The 12657-nt window shown below is 46.3% G+C and overlaps 1 protein-coding gene across 3 annotated transcripts in view; it reads right to left on the bottom strand.

The window, feature by feature from the left end:
• Positions 1-12657, bottom strand: part of LOC123757634 (contactin-2) — a 184295-nt gene that overhangs the window by 21979 nt on the left and 149659 nt on the right. For 2 of the 3 annotated variants that reach the window (XM_069326939.1, XM_045741475.2), the window contains exons 5-6: positions 9214-9343; positions 4234-4368 (exon numbers count right to left, since the gene is read on the bottom strand). In XM_069326939.1, the coding sequence (XP_069183040.1) occupies positions 4234-4368; positions 9214-9343 (265 nt within the window). The remainder of the gene's footprint in view (positions 1-4233; positions 4369-9213; positions 9344-12657) is intronic. The other variant, XM_045741476.2, reaches the window with a different exon arrangement.

Raw genomic sequence — 12657 nt, 5'->3', positions numbered from 1 at the left:
GAATAATTTCTCAAATAGCAGATATCTATTGTATTACAGTATATTTTTAGTTTTATTTAGTTTAGTTTAATTAAGATAATAAAATTATTAAAACACCAATTTTAGAAATGATTTATTAATCTGAAACGTTCTATGACAACACAAACGAAAGTGAGTGAAACATCACTGTAAAGTGAGGTTTACAGTACAGTATTCCCTTATCTGTCCACCCTCACTCATCTTGTTTCATCACAGAAAATGTATATAAGAAGATTTCAATACATTAGCTAGCTATTCACGCTTCAGCCTTTAAATTAATTTACAAAGATATGTGTGCCACAAATCAATGATCGCAAATCATTGAAACTCAGTCGTTCACTTGTGTGGACCACTCTGGCTGGTGTTTGGTTAATATGCTTTACTTGTTGTGTGTACCACTTGTGTGATCCAACTTGTCTGATGAAGGAATTATTAATTGTAGATAGAATGAGACAGTTTTCCACCACTCTGTGAACTCTGTCCCAACATCGTAAGCTTGTGGACCACTTGTGCGGTCCACTTGTGTGGTCAAACTTGTCATATGAGCGAATTATTAATTGTAATCTGTGATAGAATGCACAGTACAATATATATATGATGTATATACATATATGAGGTTCCCGGTAGTACAGTCGGATTCGTTCTTGACACACATTCAAGAATTCCGGGTTCGAATCCCGGGTGGGACAGAAATGGTTGGGAATATTTTCCTATCACCTAATATCTCTGTCCACCTAGCAGTAAACAGGTACCAAGGAGTTAGTCGGCTTGTTGTAGGGTTGCATCCTGGGAAGGGGTCAGTAATTCAACCCTGGAATGAGGACCTCAATATAAGCCTTACATATACGTATGTATATAACATTTACTGAATGTATATACTGACTGCCTGTCCAGTAAAACAATTAAATTAAGTTAAATTTTTTATTCAGTTTAGGTACATACATACAAGGTAAGATACAAATTTGATGGATTTATAGATAGAGCTAGTACATACAATGCCTAAAGTCACTATTACGCAAAGCGTTTCGAGCAGGATATCCATTTGGACAATGGATTATTATTAATTATTACATAAAAGCATGCCAAAGGGTTTTTGCTCAATATCAATTTCTAGTCAAGTATGTTTTGTGTGGTTCATGTCAATACAATGAGGGGCTTTCAAGATATCACAGAGAAACAGTAACAGGAAAAATATAATTACAAAACAAAAGTAAACCTGGCAACACCCAATAACAGCAGCTACTTCTACTCTCTGCCTTTCTATAAGTTATGAAACCTGCCCCTTCAGCACCACTTAACACCTCCATTGTCTCCCAAATCTAAAATATATATAAACTTAAATGAATAATTGAAATTTCCGTTTCTCTCTATAACATGCAGTTAGCTTACTAAACAAATACTAATGTCTTAATGACAATCTGAAAGCCAGGCACCTTCTAAAAAAAAAAAAACAGAGTTGAATGTAATGCAACGCCATTTTCTGGGCAAGACCCAGAGGCTCCCCAGAGCTATCCAGGCTGATATGGATATATTAGAGTTTGGCATCAGTCAATGTGACTGGCGTTCTAGGCCTAAAACTCCAATCCGAGGAAAGCTCCAGGAGGGAAAAGAACCACAAGACCGAAGCCAACAGGCCACGAGCGCGCAAGTCCTCAGCAACCAGTGCAGGCCGAAAGGAAGGGAACCTGCACATGAAGCTGCACACAACGCCAATATCCGGAGGAAGGACAGGGGGCGAACAAGCACGCACTGAGGTGCTCAACCCGTCCTCCAGGTAATCTTGGATCACCGCCAGCGCCTGGCGCCACTCAAGCGTGCGGGTACGACAGAACAGATGCCAAGCATCCAAAGACAACACAGGATAGTCTGCTAGCCAGGACGACTCCGGAACCTCATAACGAACCTAGTAGAGACATAAAGACCCAGACCTGAATGAAGACAGATTCAAAATAGAGGCATAATCCAGGTTGTGCAGGATTTAAGCTGCAATGGCCGCTCACACATCATGAAGAAGGATGCAAAAAACGAAAACCTCTGGAACGACAATACCGACGGACCTGAAGGGACACGACACCAAACCTGGGGAGGGGCCGACACCAAATCCAACTCGTACCTGGAGGGGGGAGGGGGGGGGGGATGATGATGAAAGCCCCACTCCTTGCAATAGTATGTCCTGCTCAGAAGGTAGAAAAACCCAGGCGAGGTCCAATGGGCCCCCAAGGCCCCCGAGTCAGCCCCTCCCCGACCCTGGGAACCTCCACACAGGATTTGGGGCCGAGTCGTCCTTCAAAGCTCTGGCCTCAAAGCAAAAAGCCGGGGCAGCTGGAAAGGCAGGAACGAACGAAGGGAGCCCACTGGTCAGACCAGTGGCTGGAGGTTTTCATGGCAGGAGGAACTGACTCGAATGCCTCCGTTACCACCCTGGAAGGGGCATCCCCCGAGACTGCGCGAGTCTCAAAACCAGCTAAACCCTGCCCCGACCCTGAAGCCCTCAGATGCCTCGGAGCTGGAGGTAGGGAAGGGGGAGAGGGAGGACCAGAATGCACCACAGCAGGGTAAGAACTAGGGGGTGCGGACTGAACCAAGGTCAAAGCAACCAACACCCCCAAGTCCGGGTCCCTATAACCAAAACGGGGCAACCTCGGGGCTTCCGGGTCAGCAATCAACCTAGTGCGTTGCAGCACCCTAATTTACCTCGCATGCAACGCCTGAGCTGCCTGCACCCATATAGTCATCAGTGGACAGGGTGAACCGAGTCACTAACAAGAAACAAAACTTGCAGGACTCTGGGTAGAAGGTGTCACCGACCCAACAGGCAGCATGATGGAGGCAAAATCAATGAAAGTCACCCTGAGACAAGGGAACAGAGCAACTCCGAAGCTCGCACAAGGTGAGAGGGGACCCAGGGTCGCATCCATCAGACCCCTTGTGCCCACGCAGGGTTTCCCAGGGCCCTTAGACTGCTATCACTAAGGAAAGCCCAAGCAGGGTACTGCACACCGGCACCTAAGTCTACCAACCAAACTTCTAAAAGCTGAACCCCTGGGATGTGTTCACTCACAGGGGCCTAGCAGGGGATATCACCAAGAAACACAGATATGTATATAACCCTCAATATAAATAGGGGGCAACCAAAGGCAGACTGACCCACCAGACAGGGAAAACAAAAACAAAAGAAAAACCCTCGCACAAGGACAACGTGCCTAGGCGGAACAAAGCCGGCCACTATGAGAGATGACAACTAGCTATGCAGTACCCTGTGCCCCTACCAGTGCAAACTAACCCTTCCCAAAAGCAAATAAGGGGTGTAAAAAAAACAGCACACTAAGGGCGGTTGATCACCGAGCAGCAAATAAGCAAGGTAGATCCCAATATGACTTGTCGAAGGTGGCCCCAAGCCCCAAGGGCAGTACTTACAGGGCACCTAGGGAAGGTGACTCTAGGCGCATGCAGCCCGAGTACTTGTGAGATTACTCCTGGCTCGTGCACCACCAGAGTAGTTGTGCACTACACTACACAGCACAGAGCAGAGGACAGAAATCAAGAGCCAGAGTCACACGACCTCTGCCACTCACATCAGCCGAAGAACTGCAGGGTGGATTGCCAGTACGAGGGTCTGGGGCTCTCCCTCCTCCCTCCCGAGGAGGGGAGGGGGGCGGTTGTGCAGACAAGCGAAGCGGTGACATCATGCTCGTTTGCTCATTTTCATTTAGGGAGTTCTGTCCACTTGTTTGACTTTCAGTAGTAGTTTCACCCAGAATAGGGGTTTGTTTTGGGATGCTTACCTTTCTGGGTGCCTGACCTGGTCAATGGCAGATATAGAATGCTTCATAACCACATGTGCATTTCTATAGGCCATTGCTCCTCGTGCCTCTTTGAAGGGGCCAGGTTGCGGCTCATGGTCCCCGATAGGCCTAGAACTTCATTCACATTGACTTATGCCAAAATCTAATATATCCATATCAGCCTGGATAGCTCCGGGGAGCCGAAGGGGCTTCCCCCCCCCCAGAAACCAATGTGAATAGAACATTGGTTTTTGTGAAATAAACTTCAGAATATTCATGTCCTAGTCATTATCCATATTATTAAGCAGTATAAGGCACTTGTTTTTTATTATATTTTCAACTTACTAGTGAGAGCAAATAAAGTCTATAACTTTTCAAGTGATGTTCTTTAAAATGACAGAAATTACCTAAGGAATACCTTTCAACATACCTGATTTCTTAAAATAATAAATGACTAGAAGAAAACTTGCCAGGACAGTAGCAACAACCAATACCACTACCACAGCAACAATCCACACACTAGGGCTGAACTCTTCCAATGTTTCTTCTAACATTTTAGCCAGTTCTGTAAAATATTGAGAACTGAAGATATTCTAGCAAATAAAAAAAACAGCGTTGAATGTAATGAAACGCCATTTTCTGGGCGAGTCCAAGAGGCTTCCTGAAGCTATCGGACTGATGTACACAATATTAGTCTGTGGCATCAGTCAATTGGAGTTCTGCCTACCGGGGACCACGAGCCAGAACTGGCCCTCCCTGAGAGGCATAGGGAGCAATGGCCTATTAAACCCCCATGTGTTTGGGAGAATTCCATGTCTGCCATTAACCGGGGTTAGGCACCCAGAAAGGTAGACATAACAAAAACCCCACCTAGTAAGGAATTGCAACTGAAGACCGAACAGACAGAACTCCCCTAAAAAATGTCAGGAAACAAGCAAACATCATTCACCTCTGTTGCGTCACTTGTACGTGCAGCCTTCCCCTCCCTAGGAGGGGGAGGGGGAACCCCGGGCCCCCCCCACACTGGTTAGTCACACCTCGTGTTCGGAAGCTGAGCACCAAAAAACAAAACCGCCGACTGGAGGGATGGAAGGTACCAGGGAGCCTCTGGGACTCACCCAGAAAATGGCATTTCATTTCAATGCTGGTTTTCTGTGAGGAGCCCCTTCTGCTTCCTGGAGCTACCTAACCAAACACAAGTAAAAGAGGGACTTACCCAGGAGGCAGACGCTACTCGCACATTAACTTGAAGTCGAGACAACTGGCTGCAACCTGCGACCCAAAGCCACACACAATTGACTGGGACCTGGAATACTGACCAGATAACAGACGGCCAGGACCCTGTTCAACCTCCAAACCCCCTCCCCCATGTCCGAATGACAGCACAAGACGTTGTCAAACACGGTAGCTAAAGCAGCAAACTTATGAACGTCATGGGCACAAGGGTAGACCTCAGGCTGGTAGGACTTAATAACCATGCGGACGACATGGAAGACCCGAGCCCTCGAACAGGAAACGAGGGAAACCGGATCAGCCCAAGTGTCCCCAGCCACAGAAGCCGAGGTGTGCTGATAACAGCGAAGAGCCACAACCAGACACAACACATCATGCATCCTGAGCCTGACCAACCAAGCATCAATGACCCAAGGGCCCATCAAAGGCCCGCCGTCTCATTCTTTGCCAGAAAAGAAGGAGACGGCTGCAAATAAACGAACAGATTAACCAACAGGCCACAAAGGCTGGGGGTAAGTCCAAGAGTGTCCTTGAGGTCCAAGGAAAGCATCCACTCACCCGGCTCGAGGAGGAGCCAGACCTGAGACAACATATTCATCTGAAAGGAAGGGGGTGGGGGCAAGGAATCAATTGGTTCAGATGAGACAAGTCCAGAATGTACCAGAGATCCACACAGTTTCATTGTAGAACTAGGAACAGGCAGAAAACCTACCTGAGAGACTAAGTCATTTCGACCACGCCCAAGCAAAGTCACTCCGAGACGACCTGATGGATGGAAGAGTGAAGAGGCCTGCTTGCCCCCCCCCCCCCACTCTCCACAGACCCGACCTCCCTAAAGGGAGGAAGGTCTGCCCATTGCCATGGAAGGCTTCCAGAAACGACCCAAAAAGCCTATGAATCGTGGGACCAAGCGTAGGAAGAGAGAGACCCCCATCGCCCCGTCAGCAGGGCAACCTGCAAAAGGGCCGACGTGAACCCCGAGAGCCCGACTTCCTTGCAGAGCGAACACCATGCCAACCAGAGGAAGAGGCAACAAAGTCACCAGTGACTCAGAAACTGGCACCACAAGCCTACCCCGACTGAACCGAGCCCTGGCCCAACTTTTCCAGATCTCTCCCCCCCCCCCTTCTGCCGCTCCGAGAACCAACAAATCAGAAATGGGACGACAACTGGCAGAAGCCACTGACTAAAACTGAGCAACACACTTCTCTAGAAACTAAAAGAGGACAAAACAGTGAAGTCAACTGAAGAGCCAGGTCCAAAGCTGAATCCAATGAAAGAGCCAGCACGGCATGCCGACACGCAAGAAGGGAGGTGAAAAACATGGAAACTGCCTCCCAGAGGTTTGGTGCAAACAGCTTCGGTAAGGCAGACAATGCCGAAGCAGCCGAGACAAAGACCCCAGCCAAGGGCCCCTACCCTGCACCCCAGCATCTTCCAAAAGCCAATCCGAAGACAGCTCCAGAAGACTACAGAATCGCAAGACAGAAGTCAAATGACCATGAGTCTGAAGGTCATCAGCCACCAAAGCAGCCGAAAGAGTGGAAACCTAAGCATAAGGCTGCACCAGACCAACATCACGAGGAAGCGCAGGACCGTAGAGGCACTCACTGAGAAACTCTAGAGAGCCACCCAACAATACCTGCAACACAGTAGAAACCTTCTGCCACTCAAGTGTGCGGGGTATGACAAAAGCTGTGCCAGGCTCCAAGGGAAAAGAAAGGACAGTCTTCCAGCCAAGAAGACTAAAACTTTATAATGTACCCAAAACAGGGAGGAAGAACCGAACTTAAATGAAGCCAAATCCATCACCGAGGTCCGCAGGAGGTAAGCACCAAGAGCCTCCTGAACCTTCACAGCTCAACTCAAACTCATAAAGGGAAGGAGGGCTATGAAAACCCCCTCACCTGCAACAGAAGTCCCAGCAAGAGTGCACATACAAAATAGTAACAGGAATTGATAAAATCGATAGGGAAGATTTCCTGAGACCTGGAACTTTAAGAACAAGAGGTCATAGATTTAAACTAGCTAAACACAGATGCTGAAGAAATATAAGAAAATTCACTTTTGCAAACAGAGTGGTAAACGGTTGGAACAAGTTAGGTGAGAAGGTGGGAGGCCAAGACCGTCAGTAGTTTCAAAGCGTTATATGACAGAGTACTGGGAAGACGGGACACCACGAGCATAGCTCTCATCCTGTAACTACACTTAGGTAATTACACAGGCCCAAGCAGGATCAAACGCTCTCATCCACGCCCACTGCCTCAGAAGGAAAGGCTGGATAGACTCGGAAGTCTCGGCGGGAAGAAGAGGCTCAACCACCTCCACACCCAAATCAGAAGGGGCAGCTCACGAAACCACCCGAGCCTCATCTCGAGCTAAACCCTGCCCTGTCTCTAAAACCCTCAAATGTTTGGGAGCCAGAAGCAGGGAAGAAGAGAAGGGGCGAACCATGCTCATCTAAGAAGGAAGAGGAAGCGCAGACTGAACCAAGGTCAAAGTGACCAACGCCCTCAAATCCAAGTCCCTGAAGCCCAAGCTGGGCAGCTCAAGGGCATTCAACTGCCTTTGAGCTGCCCAGCTTGGGCTTGAGGGACTTGGCAACCAACCTAGCCTGTTGCATCACAGAAAAATGCTCATGCAATGCGGCCGCTGCCTAGCCCCCTAGAACATTAGGAAGAGGATGAATAAATTGGTGCACAAGGAAGGAGTAAGTCCTGCAAGATGCTAGGTCATAGGTGTCCCCGACCCAACAGGTAACATGGCGGAGGCAGCAAGGTTGATCGTCACCCTGAGGCAGGGGGCAACGAGCAACCCTTGAATTCCTACAATGCAAGAGTGGGCTCTGAAGATGTATCTATAGAATGACCAAGCCCCACAGGGTTTCTCCAGGGCCTGTAAGGTGAATGAGCCCTATAGGAAGCCCAGGCACTGGGCCAGCTAACCGATAAACCCTGGCTAAGAAGGCAAACAGACTGGAAGTAGCAGCTGTAAAATCTCAGGGGCAACAGAGGAGGACTACCACCACACCCTAGGCTGAGCCTAATGAGGAACTAAGCAGACCTCCTTCGTAACAACAGGCAAAAGTGCCAGTAACAATAAAAAACAGAAAAACACAACTAGCCGCCGGTGAGAAACATCGGCGTGCCGTGTGATAGCATACAGCAGGGTGAGCTAGCCCCAGCGCACCCCAACAGCTGAAAATCACACCCCTACTCGGAGCAAGCAAGCCCCAAGACCCCCAACGCACCCAAAGGGCGAGGACAACTACAGGTGATAAGTTCTCAACGGGGACCGAGTTCCGAACGCCACAGGGAAGATAACCCTGAACTGGGAAGTACTTACGGAGCACCTAGGAAAGGTATCCCTAGGTGCGTGCAGCTCCTATGCACTATTACACCTGGACGATGCACACCACAAGTGCAGGTACAGCCACACAAGGCAAAAATTCAGAACAGGAAACTGAGGCCAGAGGTGACATCTGACAGCCAGGACATCAGTTCAAGAACTAGACGGTGGGTAACCAGGCCCACCCGAGCTGGTTCCCCCTCCCCTGCGGCGAGGTGGTGCTAACAAGCGGGGGCCTAGTTGAAAGAAGTGTTGCTTATTTGTTTTCTTTCTGGGGAAGTTCTTTTGCTCTTTTGAGGATGCAGGTCGTATTTATAACCAGACATTGGTCTTGTTTTGTTTCGCTATCTTTCTGGGTGCCTTCCCTGGTCAATGGCAAGTATGACGTACTTTAAATGTAAAGTACTCACCTAATTGTGCTTGCGGGGGTTGAGCTTTGTCTCTTTGGTCCCGAAGTGTTCATAGGCCATTGCTCCCTGTGCTTCTCTGAGGGGTCCCAGGTTCTGGCTCGTGGTCCCCGGTAGGCACAAGATCTCAGACTAATGCCCCCAACTAATATAGCACTATATCAGTTCAGATAGCTTCAGGGAGCCAATGGAGCTCTCCACAGAAAAAGCTTTAAACTGGTTCTATAAATTACCCAATTTAAAATGGGAATCTTACTTTTATTGTCATGCATAATTGCTGTAAATATGAATCTGACACACAGAAGCATTCCCAAGATTTGCAAGACAAACAAATGCAAATGAAAACAGACAAAAACAATTGCATTCCCTTTACCATGGATACTTAACAATATATAATTCTAAACAAAATTATGGAATATTACCAATATCTGATACAAAAGGATGAGTTGTGGTGACAACCTTGACAATTTCACTCTCTCCATAGCTATTTGAGGTCCACAGCTGAAACTCATAAGTAGTGTTGGGTTTCAATTTATAGACTTCTAACAGGCCCTGCAAAAAAAAAAAAAAGGGTTGAATGTAATGAAATGCCATTTTTTTTTAGTGAGACCCAGAAGCTCCCCAGAGCTATCCAGGCTGTTATGGATGTACAGTGGTACCTCGCATAACGATTGCCCCAAAAGACGAATATTTTGGGTAACGAACGGCCCGATCGGCGTCAAATCGTCCCGTATGACGAACGCTGGTTTGAGTAACGTCAACACCACACGGTGGGGTCGCGCTGCTGCTTGCACATTCTTAGACGCCTCCGACGATGCACATAAATTATGTTGTTCTTGTTTAAAGATGCTAATGATGCTGGGATATAAAAGGGTGACTGCTGAGATGTTGCAAAGCATTGACGTTTTTGTAGGAAAAAAGAAATGAAATGTCTGATATACAACAAATGTCAAAAAAGTTCGTTCGGTGTTTGGCAGGTAGGCTGCTCCATTATAACAATCTTTCTTTGTTTCAAATGTGTTCCATTTGTTTTTTATTTGTCATTTACGTCTCAATAATGGAGAAGCCTACCTTACATACACTGAATAAACCATTATGACATTTTCCTTTCTTCAAATGTGTTCAATATTTATTTTTCATTTGTCTTATAGCAAAAGGTTCGTTCGGTGGTCGGCAGGTAGGCTGCTCCATGTTTCTTACATACAAAAAACGTAAATAATAAAAAATATGAAGAATTTTGAAAACCAGTACAAATGTCAAAAATGTTCGTTCGGTGGTCTACAGGTCGACTGCTCCATGTTTCTTAAAAAAAAAAAAAAAACGAAAAATAAAAGAACTGTTGAAACAATTTGAAAAATGGACAAATGTCATAAAGGTTCGTTCAGTGTTTGTCGGGTAGGCTGCTCCATTATTGAGACGTAAGTGATAAATACAAAACAAATGGAACACATTTGAAACAAAGAAAGATTGTCATAATGGAGCAGCCTACCCAACAAACACTGAACGAACCTTTTGCTATAACGAATATGAAAGACAAGGGCTGCTGGCTGGGTTAGTAGTGCGTGAGCAACCATTTGTAGCACACATGCCTCTGGCTCTCAAACACCTGTCCCACACGGTGTTGAAAGACTGTACTCAGTCAGTGCAATTCAGACCCTATTGTTTGAAGAACATAAGGGTCATAACATTGGTGAAGCTAGGCGCAATAAGGGCTTAACACAACGGTCGGATGCCTGTGATACAGCACCTATGAGGATGATACAGCGAGCGTATCCAGGTGTAGCTCTGAGCCCCACCCTTGCCATCTCTAATGTATATAGATGATACATAGATGAATCGTTTTCTGCGTTCAGTGATGATGCATCTGATACAAGTAGCATAGATGAACAGTGTTAGCGGCTTCCATGGTGGTGGTGTTCATTGATATTTTTAAGAATACCTGAATCTTTTCCTGACTGATGGACACTCTTTGAGGCTAGCTGAATCTCTTCCTGACTGATGGACACTCTTTGAGGCTAGCTGAATCTCTTCCTGTGTGGGACCTTACAAAGCGATCTTTTCAAGACTACCTTACAAATTGAGCTTTTCCTATAATCGTTTCAATACTACCTTATGCTTTACAAACTTGGCTACATACCACCTACAAGTACTAAAGCCAAGGGTGCACGCGAGTGCATTATTTGCAAGCACACAGAACGATGAAACAGGAAACAAAAATCTATCTGTAGCTGGTGCAAGGAGAGCAAAGTCGCGCTGTGTACCATGGACTACTTCGTTGACTATTATGCACCTCCAAAGTACTGGGTGTGTAATACAGTGTGTTACTGTGTAAATAGTATGTGAAACTGTACATATTGTAATATTAGTGCATTTTTACCACGTAATATTGTGACAATAAACATTTATTGTGGACACATTACTGACACATGTATCACAGTTTCATGGAAAATTATGAACATTCTACTGTATACATATTGTAAAGGTCACAAATATGCATCATATACGATAAAAGAAACAAATAAAACCGCATTGGAAATGCATAGGAAAAATATTTGAAAATATATTTGTGGCAACACGCGGTGCTTGAATGGCCTGCGCGACCGTGTCTGGGAGCTTCACACACGGGCGACCAGCCCCTGATGACGTCACAGCGCACCTTGTCCACGCCCTCACAGCCAAAGTAAGTGGAATTTGGTAATTATTTTTACATAGACATGTTCAGGGACGGTAATTTATCATTTTACAAAGAAAAATTATATTTTGGGGAACATTTGATGTCATGCACACTAGGGAAATTTCACAATAAACACAGTGCATCACACTGGTTACATGGGGGACACTCGTTTTGTATGACGTCCGTTTCACATGACGAACATGGAACGGATTAAATTCGTTATGGGAGGTACCACTGTATTAGATTTCTGGCATCAGTCAATGTGCATGGAGTTCTAGGCCTACCAGAGACCATGAGCCAGAAACTTCCAATGTGGTTGGAAATATACTATGTCTGCCATTAACAGGGTCAAGCATTTAGAAAGGTAAGCGTCCCAAAATAAACCCCAATTCTGGTGAAAACATTGCTACAAAGAGCAAAACTAGTGAAGAGAACTCCCCAAAAGAAAACAAACATACATGACATGACATCACCACATTGCCGCGCCGGTGTCTGCGAAACACCCTCCCCCCCTCCCGAGAAGGGAAAAAGGGGAGCCCAAGACCTTCACACCGGCTACCCACTCTTCAGTTCTTAACACTATCGTGTGCCATTCGTGCACGCCGCAGAAATGACGTCATGCACCGTTCGGTGCAGGTGAGCGTGTGGCGACACCAAAAAGTGTATACTCGTTTCAGTTTCCTCACCTTAATTCTTGTGCTATGTCGTTCGTTTTTGTATCATTGTGTTCGCAATAGAATTCCCTACAGGGGTATATGCATATAAGGTCCAAAAGCCCGGCGTGACTCCTCCCTAGCAAAGCTTAAAGTTGGCTAAGTTACCCATGAACAAGCACCAATTGGCACACCTACAGACTAATGTATATGCTCGTTCAGTTTGATAACATAAATTTTCGTGTTATGTCTTTCATATGCAGGCTACAAGTCATAATAACGTGGCTAAAGTATGTTGACCAGACCACACACTAGAAGGTGAAGGGACGACGACGTTTTGGTCCGTCCTGGATCATTCTCAAGTCGATTGTGATGAAGTAGATGCAGGCAATAAATAGGCTAGAGAGAGAGGTGAGGAGCAAAGTGAAGTAGAGGGGATAGTAGTAGGAATAAGAACTGCAGAGAGCCTATTGTCCCATACGAGGCATCTCCTATTATAACCACCGAATGAGAAGGAGATAGGAATAAGAAAAGGATAG

This window comes from Procambarus clarkii, chromosome 19 (assembly GCF_040958095.1).
Source record: "Procambarus clarkii isolate CNS0578487 chromosome 19, FALCON_Pclarkii_2.0, whole genome shotgun sequence".
Taxonomy (NCBI): Eukaryota; Metazoa; Arthropoda; class Malacostraca; order Decapoda; family Cambaridae; genus Procambarus; species Procambarus clarkii.
Note: the sequence above shows the minus strand (reverse complement) of the source record. Positions and strands in the feature narration are given on the sequence as shown.